This window comes from Gymnodraco acuticeps, unplaced genomic scaffold (assembly GCF_902827175.1).
Source record: "Gymnodraco acuticeps unplaced genomic scaffold, fGymAcu1.1, whole genome shotgun sequence".
Taxonomy (NCBI): domain Eukaryota; kingdom Metazoa; phylum Chordata; class Actinopteri; order Perciformes; family Bathydraconidae; genus Gymnodraco; species Gymnodraco acuticeps.
In genome coordinates, this window is record NW_022991146.1 from 12,501 (window position 1) to 29,468 (window position 16,968).

The 16,968-nt window shown below is 42.1% G+C and overlaps 1 protein-coding gene across 1 annotated transcript in view; it reads right to left on the reverse strand.

Moving 5' to 3' along the window:
- LOC117560398 (protein PTHB1-like) overlaps positions 1-16,335 on the reverse strand; it is a gene marked incomplete at both ends in the record, with an annotated part of 17,057 nt that extends 722 nt beyond the window's left edge. Inside the window, 4 exons of the mRNA XM_034237278.1 lie at positions 1-122; positions 8,144-8,239; positions 8,853-8,993; positions 16,321-16,335. The exon at positions 1-122 is cut by the window's left edge and continues 51 nt beyond it. Coding sequence (XP_034093169.1) covers positions 1-122; positions 8,144-8,239; positions 8,853-8,993; positions 16,321-16,335 — 374 coding nt within the window. The remainder of the gene's footprint in view (positions 123-8,143; positions 8,240-8,852; positions 8,994-16,320) is intronic.
- Between the last annotated feature and the right edge of the window lie 633 nt (positions 16,336-16,968).

Genomic DNA, 16,968 nt, shown 5'->3' on the forward strand with positions numbered 1-16,968 from the left:
ACTGAAGCTCTTCTTGAAGTCTTGCACTCCCAGTGTGGAGAAATGCTGATCGAATCTCTGCACCAGCTCATTCACCACCAACCACGTGTCCTCAAAACGGTCGCTCTGAATACGGTAACGCTCTGACAAACACACAGACACACACATTCAGGCAGGGTATGTGAACATGACAATTAGACCTATCAATGAACATGAAAAGCACTTTGATGTGACTTTGGAAGTAGAGAGAAAAGTCAAAGATAGCATCTCAATTAACACTAGAACCGCCAGAGGTCGCTGGATACCTAAAACCGCCAACGGGTCAAATGTACCCGCTATTGATTTTCAAGGTACAATGTTCTTTTATTGATCATACAGAACAGTGAGTTTTGATCGCACAGGGATGGAACTCATACCAATAGAATTAGCTTTTCATAGGATATAGTCTGTGCAGATAGCATGAAGTATAACATATCGCTACCAGTGCTGATTGAAACGCTTGGTGTTAGACTTGTGTTTTGTTTAGGTACAAATCTCTCCATCTCTCTCTCTATCTATAACGATCTATCGATCTATAACTATTTATCTATCGATCTATCTATAACTATATCTCTCTCTCTCTCTCTCTCTCTCTCTCTATCTATCTATAACTCTCTCTCTCTATATCTCTCTCTCTCTCTCTCTCTCTCTCTCTCTATCTCTCTCTCTCTATCTCTCTATCTATAAGGAACCACAGTAGACAAAAGGCGTTGCTATTTGATTGAAAAAAAAGTTACATACAATCAAAAAACAGCTGCGGGTAAAATTGACCTGTTGGCAGTTCTAGTGTTAAAAGGCTGAAAAAACTAAAAAAGGTACCGAGATGTTTAAATGGGTTATAATAATTAGAATTGAAGCAAAGGATATCTGTGTAACCAAAAGATGTTGATAGATATCATTGGAGTCCATCTCAGCGTGTCACTCAGACGATATCAGGACTCTCTGATGTAGAATTCAAACCTGGTAGACCCTCACACATACAGACGGTTGAGATCTTGCAATACACCTGTAACGTGCATTATATACACTTATTTTGATAATCCTACAGTGCAATAACAATAGTCAGTGGTACGTGCAAAACATCATTTTTATAATATATCAAGCTAGCTTAGCTATTAGCTATTTAAACGCTGCTACTCATTTTTTAGCCATGGATGAGTTCTTTATTATTGTTTTGTAATAATATGTGATTTTTCTATATATTTAACATGTTAGCTACTTTAGTATTGCTTGCCTTTTATCTGTCATTTCACTTTCACTGTAACGCTGTAAGAAGTACCGGCTGCTGGACTTATAAGAGAATTCTGATTCTGATATACCTGACTAAATTACTAGTCACATGGTTTAAAGGTCACCTATTATGCAAAATCCACTTCTTCGTGTCTCTTCTACATCAACATGTGTCCCCTCTTCTTCATGTCTCTTCTTCATCAACATGTGTCCCCTCTTCTTCATGTCTCTTCTTCATCAACATGTGTCCCCTCTTTTTCATGTCTCTTCTACATCAACATGTGTCCCCTCTTCTTCATGTCTCTTCTACATCAACATGTGTCCCCTCTTCTTCACGTCTCTTCTACATCAACATGTGTCCCCTCTTCTTCATGTCTCTTCTACATCAACATGTGTCCTCTCTCTCTTCATGTCTCTTCTACATCAACATGTGTCCCCTCTTCTTCATGTCTCTTCTACATCAACATGTGTCCCCTCTTCTTCATGTCTCCTCTACATCAACATGTGTCCCCTCTTCTTCATATCTCTTCTACATCAACATGTGTCCCCTCTTCTCCATGTCTCTCCTACATCAACATGTGTCCCCTCTTCTTCATGTCTCTCCTACATCAACATGTGTCCCCTCTTCTTCATATCTCTTCTACATCAACATGTGTCCCCTCTTCTTCATGTCTCTTCTACATCAACATGTGTCCCCTCTTCTTCATGTCTCTTCTTCATCAACATGTGTCCCCTTTTCTTCATGTCTCTTCTACATCAACACGTGTCCCCTCTTCTTCATGTCTCTCCTACATCAACACGTGTCCCCTCTTCTTCATGTCTCTTCTTCATCAACATGTGTCCCCTCTTTTTCATGTCTCTTCTACATCAACATGTGTCCCCTCTTCTTCATGTCTCTTCTACATCAACATGTGTCCCCTCTTCTTCACGTCTCTTCTACATCAACATGTGTCCCCTCTTCTTCATATCTCTTCTACATCAACATGTGTCCCCTCTTCTCCATGTCTCTCCTACATCAACATGTGTCCCCTCTTCTTCATGTCTCCTCTACATCAACATGTGTCCCCTCTTCTTCATGTCTCTTCTACATCAACATGTGTCCCCTCTTCTCCATGTCTCTCCTACATCAACATGTGTCCCCTCTTCTTCATATCTCTTCTACATCAACATGTGTCCCCTCTTCTTCATGTCTCTTCTACATCAACATGTGTCCCCTCTTCTTCATGTCTCTTCTTCATCAACATGTGTCCCCTTTTCTTCATGTCTCTTCTACATCAACATGTGTCCCCTCTTCTTCATGTCTCTCCTACATCAACACGTGTCCCCTCTTCTTCATGTCTCTTCTTCATCAACATGTGTCCCCTCTTTTTCATGTCTCTTCTACATCAACATGTGTCCCCTCTTCTTCATGTCTCTTCTACATCAACATGTGTCCCCTCTTCTTCACGTCTCTTCTACATCAACATGTGTCCTCTCTTCTTCATGTCTCTTCTACATCAACATGTGTCCCCTCTTCTTCATGTCTCCTCTACATCAACATGTGTCCCCTCTTCTTCATATCTCTTCTACATCAACATGTGTCCCCTCTTCTCCATGTCTCTCCTACATCAACATGTGTCCCCTCTTCTTCATGTCTCTTCTACATCAACATGTGTCCCCTCTTCTTCATGTCTCTTCTACATCAACATGTGTCCCCTCTTCTTCATGTCTCTTCTAAATCAACATGTGTCCCCTCTTCTTCATGTCTCCTCTACATCAACATGTGTCCCCTCTTCTTCATGTCTCTTCTACATCAACATGTGTCCCCTCTTCTCCATGTCTCTTCTACATCAACATGTGTCCCCTCTTCTCCATGTCTCTTCTACATCAACATGTGTCCCCTCTTCTCCATGTCTCTTCTACATCAACATGTGTCCCCTCTTCTTCATGTCTCTTCTACATCAACATGTGTTCCCTTTTCTTCATGTCTCTTCTACATCAACACGTGTCCCCTCTTCTTCATGTCTCTTCTTCATCAACACGTGTCCCCTCTTTTTCATGTCTCTTCTACATCAACACGTGTCCCCTCTTCTTCATGTCTCTTCTCCATCAACATGTGTCCCCTCTTCTCCATGTCTCTTCTACATCAACATGTGTCCCCTCTTCTTCACGTCTCTTCTGCATCAACATGTGTCCCCTCTTCTTCATGTCTCTTCTACATCAACATGTGTCCCCTCTTCTTCATGTCTCTTCTACATCAACACGTGTCCCCTCTTCTTCATGTCTCTTCTACATCAACATGTGTCCCCTCTTCTTCACGTCTCTTCTACATCAACATGTGTCCTCTCTTCTTCATGTCTCTTCTACATCAACATGTGTCCCCTCTTCTTCATGTCTCTTCTACATCAACATGTGTCCCCTTTTCTTCATATCTCTTCTACATCACCATGTGTCCCCTCTTCTTCATGTCTCTTCTACATCAACATGTGTCCCCTTTTCTTCATGTCTCTTCTACATCAACATGTGTCCCCTCTTCTCCATGTCTCTTCTACATCAACATGTGTCCCCTCTTCCTCATGTCTCTTCTACATCAACATGTGTCCCCTTTTCTTCATGTCTCTTCTACATCAACATGTGTCCCCTCTTCTCCATGTCTCTTCTACATCAACATGTGTCCCCTCTTCTCCATGTCTCTTCTACATCAACATGTGTCCCCTCTTCTTCATGTCTCTTCTACATCAACATGTGTCCCCTCTTCTTCATGTCTCTTCTACATCAACATGTGTCCCCTCTTCTTCATGTCTCTTCTACATCAACATGTGTCCCCTCTTCTTCATGTCTCTTCTACATCAACATGTGTCCCCTCTTCTTCATGTCTCTTCTACATCAACATGTGTCCCCTCTTCTTCATGTCTCTTCTACATCAACATGTGTCCCCTCTTCTCCATGTCTCTCCTACATCAACATGTGTCCCCTCTTCTTCATGTCTCTCCTACATCAACATGTGTCCCCTCTTCTTCATATCTCTTCTACATCAACATGTGTCCCCTCTTCTTCATGTCTCTCCTACATCAACATGTGTCCCCTCTTCTTCATATCTCTTCTACATCAACATGTGTCCCCTCTTCTTCATGTCTCTTCTACATCAACACGTGTCCCCTCTTCTTCATGTCTCTCCTACATCAACACGTGTCCCCTCTTCTTCATGTCTCTTCTTCATCAACACGTGTCCCCTCTTCTTCATGTCTCTCCTACATCAACACGTGTCCCCTCTTCTTCATATCTCTTCTTCATCAACATGTGTCCCCTCTTTTTCACGTCTCTTCTACATCAACATGTGTCCCCTCTTCTTCATATCTCTTCTACATCAACATGTGTCCCCTCTTCTCCATGTCTCTCCTACATCAACATGTGTCCCCTCTTCTTCATGTCTCCTCTACATCAACATGTGTCCCCTCTTCTTCATGTCTCTTCTACATCAACATGTGTCCCCTCTTCTCCATGTCTCTCCTACATCAACATGTGTCCCCTCTTCTTCATATCTCTTCTACATCAACATGTGTCCCCTCTTCTTCATGTCTCTTCTACATCAACATGTGTCCCCTCTTCTTCATGTCTCTTCTTCATCAACATGTGTCCCCTTTTCTTCATGTCTCTTCTACATCAACACGTGTCCCCTCTTCTTCATGTCTCTTCTTCATCAACACGTGTCCCCTCTTTTTCATGTCTCTTCTACATCAACATGTGTCCCCTCTTCTTCATGTCTCTTCTACATCAACATGTGTCCCCTCTTCTTCACGTCTCTTCTACATCAACATGTGTCCTCTCTTCTTCATGTCTCTTCTACATCAACATGTGTCCCCTCTTCTTCATGTCTCCTCTACATCAACATGTGTCCCCTCTTCTTCATATCTCTTCTACATCAACATGTGTCCCCTCTTCTCCATGTCTCTCCTACATCAACATGTGTCCCCTCTTCTTCATGTCTCTTCTACATCAACATGTGTCCCCTCTTCTTCATGTCTCTTCTACATCAACATGTGTCCCCTCTTCTTCATGTCTCTTCTACATCAACATGTGTCCCCTCTTCTTCATGTCTCCTCTACATCAACATGTGTCCCCTCTTCTTCATGTCTCTTCTACATCAACATGTGTCCCCTCTTCTCCATGTCTCTTCTACATCAACATGTGTCCCCTCTTCTCCATGTCTCTTCTACATCAACATGTGTCCCCTCTTCTCCATGTCTCTTCTACATCAACATGTGTCCCCTCTTCTTCATGTCTCTTCTACATCAACATGTGTTCCCTTTTCTTCATGTCTCTTCTACATCAACACGTGTCCCCTCTTCTTCATGTCTCTTCTTCATCAACACGTGTCCCCTCTTTTTCATGTCTCTTCTACATCAACATGTGTCCCCTCTTCTTCATGTCTCTTCTACATCAACATGTGTTCCCTTTTCTTCATGTCTCTTCTACATCAACACGTGTCCCCTCTTCTTCATGTCTCTTCTTCATCAACACGTGTCCCCTCTTTTTCATGTCTCTTCTACATCAACATGTGTCCCCTCTTCTCCATGTCTCTTCTACATCAACATGTGTCCCCTCTTCTTCATGTCTCTTCTACATCAACATGTGTTCCCTTTTCTTCATGTCTCTTCTACATCAACACGTGTCCCCTCTTCTTCATGTCTCTTCTACATCAACACGTGTCCCCTCTTCTTCATGTCTCTTCTACATCAACATGTGTCCCCTCTTCTTCACGTCTCTTCTACATCAACATGTGTCCTCTCTTCTTCATGTCTCTTCTACATCAACATGTGTCCCCTCTTCTTCATGTCTCTTCTACATCAACATGTGTCCCCTTTTCTTCATGTCTCTTCTACATCACCATGTGTCCCCTCTTCTTCATGTCTCTTCTACATCAACATGTGTCCCCTTTTCTTCATGTCTCTTCTACATCAACATGTGTCCCCTCTTCTCCATGTCTCTTCTACATCAACATGTGTCCCCTCTTCTCCATGTCTCTTCTACATCAACATGTGTCTGCTCTTCTTCATGTCTCTTCTACATCAACATGTGTCCCCTCTTCTTCATGTCTCTTCTACATCAACATGTGTCCCCTCTTCTTCATGTCTCTTCTACATCAACATGTGTCCCCTCTTCTTCATGTCTCTTCTACATCAACATGTGTCCCCTCTTCTTCATGTCTCTTCTACATCAACATGTGTCCCCTCTTCTTCATGTCTCTTCTACATCAACATGTGTCCCCTCTTCTTCATGTCTCTTCTACATCAACATGTGTCCCCTCTTCTTACATCAATGTCTCTTCTACATCAACATTTGTCCCCTCTTCTTCATGTCTCTTCTACATCAACATGTGTCCCCTCTTCTTCATGTCTCTTCTACATCAACATGTGTCCCCTCTTCTTCACGTCTCTTCTACATCAACATGTGTCCCCTCTTCTTCATGTCTCTTCTACATCAACATGTGTCCCCTCTTCTTCATGTCTCTTCTACATCAACATGTGTCCCCTCTTCTTCATGTCTCTTCTACATCAACATGTGTCCCCTCTTCTCCATGTCTCTTCTACATCAACATGTGTCCCCTCTTCTTCATGTATCTTCTACATCAACATGTGTCCCCTCTTCTTCATGTCTCTTCTACATCAACATGTGTCCCCTCTTCTTCATGTCTCTTCTACATCAACATGTGTCCCCTCTTCTTCATGTCTCTTCTACATTAACATGTGTCCCCTCTTCTCTATGTATCTTCTACATCAACATGTGTCCCCTCTTCTTCATGTCTCTTCCACATCAACCTGTGTCCCCTCTTCTCCATGTCTCTTCTACATCAACATGTGTCCCCTCTTCTTCATGTCTCTTCTACATCAACATGTGTCCCCTCTTCTCCATGTCTCTTCTACATCAACATGTGTCCCCTCTTCTTCATGTATCTTCTACATCAACATGTGTCCCCTCTTCTTCATGTCTCTTCTACATCAACATGTGTCCCCTCTTCTTCATGTCTCTTCTACATCAACATGTGTCCCCTCTTCTTCATGTCTCTTCTACATTAACATGTGTCCCCTCTTCTCTATGTATCTTCTACATCAACATGTGTCCCCTCTTCTCATGTCTCTTCCACATCAACCTGTGTCCCCTCTTCTCCATGTCTCTTCTACATCAACATGTGTCCCCTCTTCTTCATGTCTCTTCTACATCAACATGTGTCCCCTCTTCTTCATGTCTCTTCTACATCAACATGTGTCCCCTCTTCTCCATGTCTCTTCTACATCAACATGTGTCCCCTCTTCTTCATGTCTCTTCTACATCAACATGTGTCCCCTCTTCTTCATGTCTCTTCTACATCAACATGTGTCCCCTCTTCTTCATGTCTCTTCTACATCAACATGTGTCCCCTCTGTGGAAAGAGACTCTGAAAGTTTCAGGAACAAAGATTCTCTCTCTTTTTGATCCATTTCTATAAAAACCTGTCTGAAAATGAGCTGATCAGATTTTGGCCACTTTGTGATGTCATCACGATGTTTTGTCTTGTGTAGCCATTAGCCAATCAGCAACCAAGGTAACCCCCCCCCCCCCCTTATCACCTGAATCTCCTCCTAGAGCACCATTGAGTTCTTTGTAACCAAATGTCTCTCAGAGGGGCGTGGGGAGGGGCTCCTTATTTTCATCTAAAGTAACAGACAGAGAATCAGCACTTTGGAAACAGGGCTGAAACAGAGGGGATTATGGGTAATGCTGCAATGATCTGTTTGGTGTTACAGCCAATCAGAGACAGGCTCTGTATATATCTGAGACCTGTGATATATTGATGAGAAACACATAATAGGGGACCTTTAAAGGAGGTAAGCGGGTGAGAATCCCGTTGAGTATGTGGTACTGCTGTGAGACTCACGGGAGGTCTTTGAAGCTACCACGGTCACATTGGCTCCCGCCAGGAACTGGAAAGCCAAACTATTCCCCTCCTTATCTTCAGATTTTGTTGAAAACTCTGCGAGGGAGACAAAGACAGACGGCAGCGCGATGAGACAGATAGGACGGCGTATCGTGATGCAAGACGCCAACAAAAGGAGCAGGAGATACAGTCACACTGCTCACAAAGACACACAAACGTGAGCTTACACAAACCCCTCTGCTCACAAAGACACACAACCGTGAGCTTACACAAACCCCTCTGCTCACAAAGGGCAGCGAGTGTGTGTTTGGACGTCAGAGCTGCTGCTGATTGTAGCTGATGGTCAGATAACTGAGAGGCAGAGCAGAGATTCCCAGGGCTCACACACACACACACACACACGTAGAGAATCAGAAATAAATAAATACACTCGTATAAATACACAACCACACACAGATACATAACAGTTGATTACACTGCATCTATGAATGTATACACACATGCACAGCTTCACATTTCTCTCATTCCCTGTCCAAGCTTTCCGATCATGCTCGTGTCATTTTGGCCTTCCTGCGCTTTAACAATGTGTTGGGTGTGTGTGTGTGTGTGTGTGTGTGTGTGTGTGTGTGTGTGTGTGTGTGTGTGTGTGTGTGTGTGTGTGTGTGTGTGTGTGTGTGTGTGTGTGTGTGTGTGTGTGTGTGTGTTTTACCTGGGAAGAGGACGCTGAGATCGACTGGAGGCTGGTTGGTATCCACGGTGATCTTAAACTTGGTGGTTTTGGCCGGAGAGGTAGGGACACACACCAACGCCAGAGGGAGACTGAACCTGGACTGAAGAACCCTGGGAACTCCTGGGGGAAGGAAACATACTGGAAATTAAAGATTATTTAACAATATCTTTCCTTTTAGTGTTGCATCTCCTCCATCTTCTCCACCCTATGGAAGCTGTCCCCTCTCAAAGTTTACTGATATTTAACTAAAAACCACGTTTGCATTACCTAAACCAATCATGGAGACCCCCATTACGTTTTAAGCTCCATATATCTGGAACAAACTCAGAGAAAATGTTTAAACTTGTTTTAAATCAAGACTGAATTTTCTTTTTTGTACCACTGTCTTTGATTAAATCAAGTAACCATTCATGTGTTACACTGCACTTTGTATTCTTGTATTTTCCACCTGTCTTATTCTATTGCAGATGGTTTGATTGGTAATATATTGGCTTTTTAATAACTGTTTTTTTAAGTGTTTGTATGTGGTTTCTTTTGTACTATGACTTTAATGCTTGTGTTAATTGCCTTGTTGTGGGAATGTGCTTCATAAATGTTTGGCTCTATGAAACCTGATGTACTTTATGATTCTGTGTTCTTCAAGGTTGTGTCTTCCTGGTCGAACGCACTTATTGTAAGTCGCTTTGGATAAAAGCCTCAGCTAAATGCAATGTAATGAATAAACTTGCCCTACAGTAATTATTCAGGTCAACAAAAAGTGAAATGCTGTAAAATATATAAAAACAACGACATTACAATAATAAAAACTGATAAATCTGATAATTTTGCACAAATGTATTCTTCTTCCGCTTCCTTTAGCTCCTGAAAAACTCATTTAAATTCACCTCCCACTTCCCCTTTAAGTGGCGCCACTTCCTCAAAACCTCCCTTTAATAAATCAAACAGGTCTGAACATCGTTGCTTTTTATCGGCTTGCTCTCCAAACAGCAGTCAGGTTTACATTACATGTTACATGTTAGACGCTTTTATCCAAAGCGACTTACATACTCAATACTGTGAGCAATCCCCACAGGAGCAATGTGGGGTGAAGGGTCTCAGGGACACAACGACATGCTGACTGCAGTGGGGTTTGAACCTGTGACCCCCTGATCCCAACAGCAACGCACAACCCACTGCGCTACACGCCTTCCACACGTTTACATGTGTCAACAGTGCAGATGCAGAGGCCGAGAGACTGCACAGCTCCAGGTGTGGAGATGTGTCTGTGGACGAGCCGCACGGGAAGTTTTGCAAAAAAAAGTAGCTGGGAATTTGAACAAGAAAAAAACCAAAAGGTGAGCAGGAGGCCAAATATAACTTTGTCCTGAGCTTAAGCAGTGCTGAGTTGCAGAAATCTACACTTAGCTAGAATAACAGAGCGAGGGGAAGGGGTGATGGAGGTTGTTAAAAAGAGATGGAGGGAAGAGGAGGAGGAGGAGGATGAGGAGGAGGAGGAGGAGGAGGAGGAGGAGGAGGAGGAGGAGGAGGAGAGAGACTGGGGGAGACATCATGTGAGTATCGGTGTAACTGTGGAGCGTTCCAGGTTGTTTCAGATATTAATAATGACCTGCGCACCTTTTCAATCCAGACGTGCAATTATTACGACCTGATTATGTGGATAATTCAATTTGGTCTGAACACATGAACTGAGAGGGAAGCCAAGGGCAACAGAGGAGAAGCAGGGAGAAAGAAAAGAGCGGGAGGAAAACCACGAGTTGGAAAAAAGAACCAATTGGTTTTATTTTGACTGGATGGTTTAAGATATCTGATGGTTTCACAACATTACTCTATTTCAGTACATTTTTTCAACCGAAGATATGAAGTCAATGTTGTGCCTCCTGCAATTTGACTATTGCAGTACAGTTAGTGTGTGTGTGTGTGTGTGTCTTTATGTGTGTGGGGGTGTGTTTGTGTTAGTTCTTCTGTGTGTGTGTCTGTCTGTGTGTGTGTGTGTGTGTGTGTGTGTGTCTTTCTTTCTGTGTGTGTGTGTGTGTGTGTGTGTTTCTGTGTGTGTGTGTGTGTGTGTGTGTGTGTGTGTGTGTGTGTGTGTGTGTGTGTTGTGTGTGTGTGTGTGTGTGTCTGTGTGTGTCGTTATGTGTGCATGAGTGTGTTTGTGTTAGTTATTCTGTGTGTGTGTGTCTTTATGTGTGTGTCTGTGTGTGTAGGTTTATCTCTGAGTGTCTTTCAGTGTGTTATTCATGTGTGTTTCTTTCTCTGTGTGTGTGTCGTTATGTGTGCATGAGTCTGTTTGTGTTAGTTCTTATGTGTGTGTGTGTGTGTGTGTGTGAGAGTGTCTTTCTCTGTGTGTGTGTCTTTCTTTGTGTGTGTGTGTGTGTGTGTGTATATGTGTATGTGTGTGTGTGTGAGTGTCTTTCTCTGTGTGTGTGTGTGTGTGTGTGTCTTTCTTTGTGTGTGTGTGTGTGTGTGTGTGTGTGTGCGTGTGTGTGAGTGACTTTCTCTGTGTGTGTGTGTGTCTTTCTTTATGTGTGTGTGTGTGTGTGTGTGTGTGTGTGTGTGTGTGTGTGTGTGTGTGTGTGTGTGTGTGTATTAAAAAGCATCATTTCCAACACATCTGCAGACGGCCTCCACATCTGTATTATGTTGAAAATATAATTAGAACAACAAACGGAAGTCGTAATTCAACGTGCAGACTCTGAAGCAGCAAACAGAGACGCTGATAGGAACCACTAACATCTGCGGGGATATCTATACTCTCTGCTTTTCACTTTATTTGCTTTACTTTGCTTTTTCTTGGCTGTATTGTATAAAAGTCCCCAAACACGGACCCTGAGGGATACTGGAAGTATATAGAGGAGGGGCAGAAGGCAGAACCTTGATCACCTTGATCACCTTGATCACCTTGATCACCAACGCAAAAGCAAAAACAGCTTCTTTTAGATTTTTAGGAAGAGAACAAAACACAAGTCAGGTTTTTGTTGTTGTTATTTTAGCAAAAATAAACGAATGTTAGAAATATAATATACAAAAAATAAAATTACTATAGAATAAAAACATAAAATAAATGCAGGTACAAATAAATAATTAGGTGTATTATATATATAAAACAATGTAATAATATTTTTTTATATTAGAACAATACAATAAAAATAAAACATGTTAAAATACTTATATAATAAAAACATTAAAGATAAAACCAAGAAGTCACAGTTAATTTTTTACCCGTATTCTAGGGTTTAAATATTCTATTTGTACATAAATGCGATTTTATATTGCATTTATTTTGCCGGACGTCTTAATGCAGCCCCTTTCATTGACTTTGTGTTAAGATATGCTGAATAAATAAACTTGCATTGCCTTACAAGAAATAGGATAACACCAAATATATATAGATCTTGTAAGGCAGATGAGAGTAACGGTACGTCCACACGGCGGCATCGCTGACGTCCCGCTTTGCCGAACTGCATTGTGCTTCCGTCGCTTTGCCTCCGCTGCTCGCTTCGAAAGTTGATAAAAGTTCAACGTTTGAAGCGTCGACGGAAGCGTCAGCCAATAAATCGTATGCCAGTACAAGCTCTAGCCAATCAAACCGCGTGCTTGTGTCCGGGGCGGGAGATTCATGTGATTGGTTGTCGGTCGAGCTTCAGACACGCCTAATGGCAAGCTTCAACGTGACGCTGCCTGTGGACGGGCCGTAAAACATGCATTGGTTCAGGAAGTTCAAAGCTTACCGAACAGCAAAACTGTCGCTGTGGTAAAGTTATTTTGAATTGACTCATTTCTTGTTTCTCATGAAGCATTTTCCTCAAACACACACTGTTACACTTTCCAAGCCAATCAAAAGTATCCTGTATCTGCTAAAGTCACATCCTGAGTCGCGTCATGTGCACAGGAGCCGAGTTTAAAAGCTGGATCGTCTGCGGAGCTTTGGCCAAAACCAAAGGTTGCATCAGGAGCTTACGTCAGGCGTCACAGTTTCAGTCTGGTTTGATGATTAGAGGAGGACAAGACAAAGAGCAGACTGTCGGTGTGTGTGAAGCCAGAGGGTGAGTAACTGACCAAGCATCATGTCTACAGTACACTGAGGTTTCTGTGTTTGTCTTACGGATTATTCACCTCATTCAATACTTGTCCTCAGCTGCAAGCTTCTGTATTGCAGTTTGAAGAGTTTTTGTACCTGAATGAACAATATTTCACATATTGTGTGTCCCCAGATGTGACCGCTGACAAAGGGTGGGAGACGTACTCACATCTTATACTTTAAATGTAGTAATTATAAATAAAAGCATTCCTTGACAAGCCAAAGTCCTGCATTCAAACTCCTACTTGAGTAAAGCTTAATAAGTATATGTATAAGTATATAGAATAGGCAGTTTTCTTTACTGAATTTACTGGAAGAGCTCCACATGATGACGAAGAGGATGTCGTAAAAAGACTCTGTTGCAAATAAAAGTTCTGCATCCAAATCTGACTTGAGTAAAAGTACAAAAGTATTGGCATACAAATACACCTAAAGTCTGTAGGCACTCGGTTTGGGAACTGAAGGGACGCCGGTTCAAGTATGATTATATGACAACATCAAATCAGAGTTTCTCAGTTTAGAAGCTGGTCTAAACTATTTATTAATTAAATGACTCTAGTAAATGTACTTTATAACGTTTCACTACCGCCCTGATAGTTGCTTGCTGTTTGTGTGGGAAATGAAGCTTTGTGGAACTGTTAAACACACTTCAAATCACGATTGCGTGTGTGCGTGTGTGTGTGCGTGTGTGTGCGTGGCAGACAGCGTTTATTTGAGCAGAGGACCACTGAACAGGATCAGATTCTCACCACAGCTGCAGTGATGTCAGCCGTGTGTGTGCATTTGATTTAGTGTGTACGATATATGTTCATTCTGTATGTGTGTCCTCTGTGATACACACAGTCACCACGCAGCCCTGTCCTCCAACAAATCATGTTCTTATGCAGCCAGTCTGCAGCTTTAAACGGTTCCTCTGAGAAGCACCGCGTCCAGGTGTGGATGCCTGGATACATGTTATTCTCTGCCGACACATCTGTCCAACAGTGTGTAATTAAACATGAACATGTTTTATCATAATAAGATCTTTATCGAAACTAGGATTTGCCGAGTGGATGTCCAACCAGTGTTGATGGTGACATGCAGCGCCATTTGACATTAAACTGACGTCGTTGGTTGAAAGAACAGGATTTCACGCTTTGATTTGTAGTCTCTTACCTCTGAAGAGCCAGAGAGCACGCGATGCCGCTCAAGAAACTTCATAGAGCGGCGGTTCGTTTGAAATAAAGTTTACATTATGATTTATTTCTATCTTTGACATCTTACTTTGACTCTTTATGTTTGAGCAAATGTCTTTCTTTTTTGTGTGAACATTCTTACTTTGACTCCTCATGTTTGTATCCATATATTTATTGTATTTTTTTATAATGTATATTTTATTTAACTTCATTCTAAAATGGAGCATCTCTATCCCATTGAGATCAACAATCTCTTTCACGGGAGACCTGCCGCACATTGGCTACACATGCAACATAATGACAGGGGTACCATTTACAAACGTATTCACAAGGACAGGTACCAGGACTATCACATGTCATCCAGCTGTGCTTTAAAAGTATGCAGGGGAACCAAGATGCTCATTTTCAAAATGCTGTGCAGAGTGTTTCATGCTAGAGGAGCTGCGCACATAAAAGCTGTAGTGCCTAAAACAGTCCAAGCACTTGGTACATGTAATAAAAACACATCCTGGGATCTCAGGCAATAGCTACTTGCGACTCTCTGTGATATCAGAGAGCAGATGTAAGGTGGTAGTTTACCCAGCATGGCTTTGTAGATGAACATGTACCAGTGGCTGAGTCTCCGTACAGTCAGTGATGGCAGACCTGCCCTGGCACACAGGGTACAGTGATGAGTTAACACTCAGCGCACTGTGATAGGCGGCATCTAACTTGATCAGGTAATGGGCAGGTGCATTCATATAGATCAGATCACCATAGTCCAGCACAGGTCAAAAGGTCACAGAGACTTCTCCTGGCCTCCAAGTGAAGAAGCGTTGTGTCCAACAGCAGAAATGGCATCCAGGTATCCGAGTGCAGAGGATGTTATGCAGAGTTTTGGATTTAAAAAAATAAGCAGATAAAGTCCGAGCGCAATGCATTCTGGTCCATGTAAGCACTGCCGGCAGGAATCCGCTTTCTGGGTAAATACAGCACGATGAGTTAACTGCGATTATTGGCTGTACACTCATTTGAGGTCAACATAAAAGGTGGCAAACTTTGATTTTACGTTTCCAAATCAATACAATATTAAACAAATAAATAAAAATGCTCTGGCCAAGGGCCTTTTTGTACCAGATGTAATAGATGGTACCCCTAATATATATAATATTTATAATCACATAATTATGTGAATAAACACATCTGAAGAGCCTTGGGCTTTATGTTTAATTTTATGTTGAATAAACACTGATTTTGTTGATGAAATGTGTCCAATTATTAAGGGGTGTGTGAACTGATGCTTCATGATTAATGTTCTTAAGTCCGCCTCTCTTTTCATTTTTCTGTCAGAAACATGGCAGTTTGCGTTTCCCCAAGAATGTATCTGGCGGATGCATATTAATATAATCTGCAGTTATGAGTTGGAGAAAAAGAGTTCAATGTGAGTGTGTGTGTGTGTGTGTGTGTGTGTGTGTGTGTGTGTGTGTGTGTGTGTGTGTGTGTGTGTGTGTGTGTGTGTGTGTGTGTGTGTGTGTGTGTGTGTGTGTGTACTACTGCAGGGCCTCTAAGCCTACTATAGATTACAGGACATCCTATTCTGTATCAAAGCACACAAACTCAGACGGACTAAAACAAACACTGACTGACGACTAGGAACACTGTGTGTGTGCGTGTGTGCGTGTGTGTGTGTGCGTGTGTGTGTGTGTGTGTGTGTGTGCATGTGTGTGTTGATGCGCTTAAACCTGCAATTCAATGAGTTTCTATATGCCAGTATGTGTGTATGTGAAATGTGAGCATACTGTAAAAGGATATACATGGATATTTACTTGCTCTATACAGTGAGGAAGTGTGTGTATGTGTGTACAGTACGAGTGCATGTGTGGGTGTCTGTGTGTGTGCATGTGTGTGTGTGTGTACATACTCTTGCCAAGTATCGTGTTACAGGAACATAAACAGTAGGCAGTGGTCTCTTCCTGTATATACAGTAGTGTGTACATGTGTGTGTGAGTGTGTGTTGGAATGCATACAGTTTAGTTTTGATTATGTTTGCATTTCTGTGTGTAAGAGAATATTGAAATGGAATATCCATAATGCAGAAAATATATGTTTATGTGCACATCTACATGACTTGTTTGCCTTTTTATATATAAAGTGTGTGTGTGGGTGTGTAAGTGGAGAGGGGGGGGGCTCTATTCTGTCCAAACCAAACACTCACCTTTTGGATTAAGCTCTGCAGCGAGGAAGAGGAGAAAGAGTGAAAGGTTAAAAAGGAGATCACAGACACAGAGGTTGTTATAAGCAGCGATGGAAGAGAGGAGGGGATTCCCTGGGAAAACCTCCTCCTCCCTGAATGTGGAAATACACAAACACTCTGGGTCTACTTTGTTCAGCGTCCCACACACTTGGAAAGTACCACAGGAGGAGAGCGGGGAGCCAAAACAATCCTGATTACGCTAAGATGTGCAAATCCAAAATTAAACTTAGAATAAAAATCAGTCTGACAGAACGTGGAGAAAAGACATCTATGGTTATACAATTATTATGAATCCTTCCAGCAGTGACCAAACCTTTACTGAAACCACCACAGTGACGAAAGCCTTTATCCAAAAGGCTATAAGATTGATAACACAAAAAAAAAGAATTTTTTTTATAACTTTTCATTTTACATTTTTTTAAACCTTATTCTATATTATACATATTTTTGTTATTCCTGCAACGTACTTGCACTGTTATATCTATCGCACTATTTTAAGTGTGTTTATGTTTAGTTACTTGTATGTTGCATTTCTTAAGAGCGCCTGAGACTCACTAATACCTCATTCACACCAACGGTGTTTCGGGGCCGGTTCGGAGCTGGAGCTTG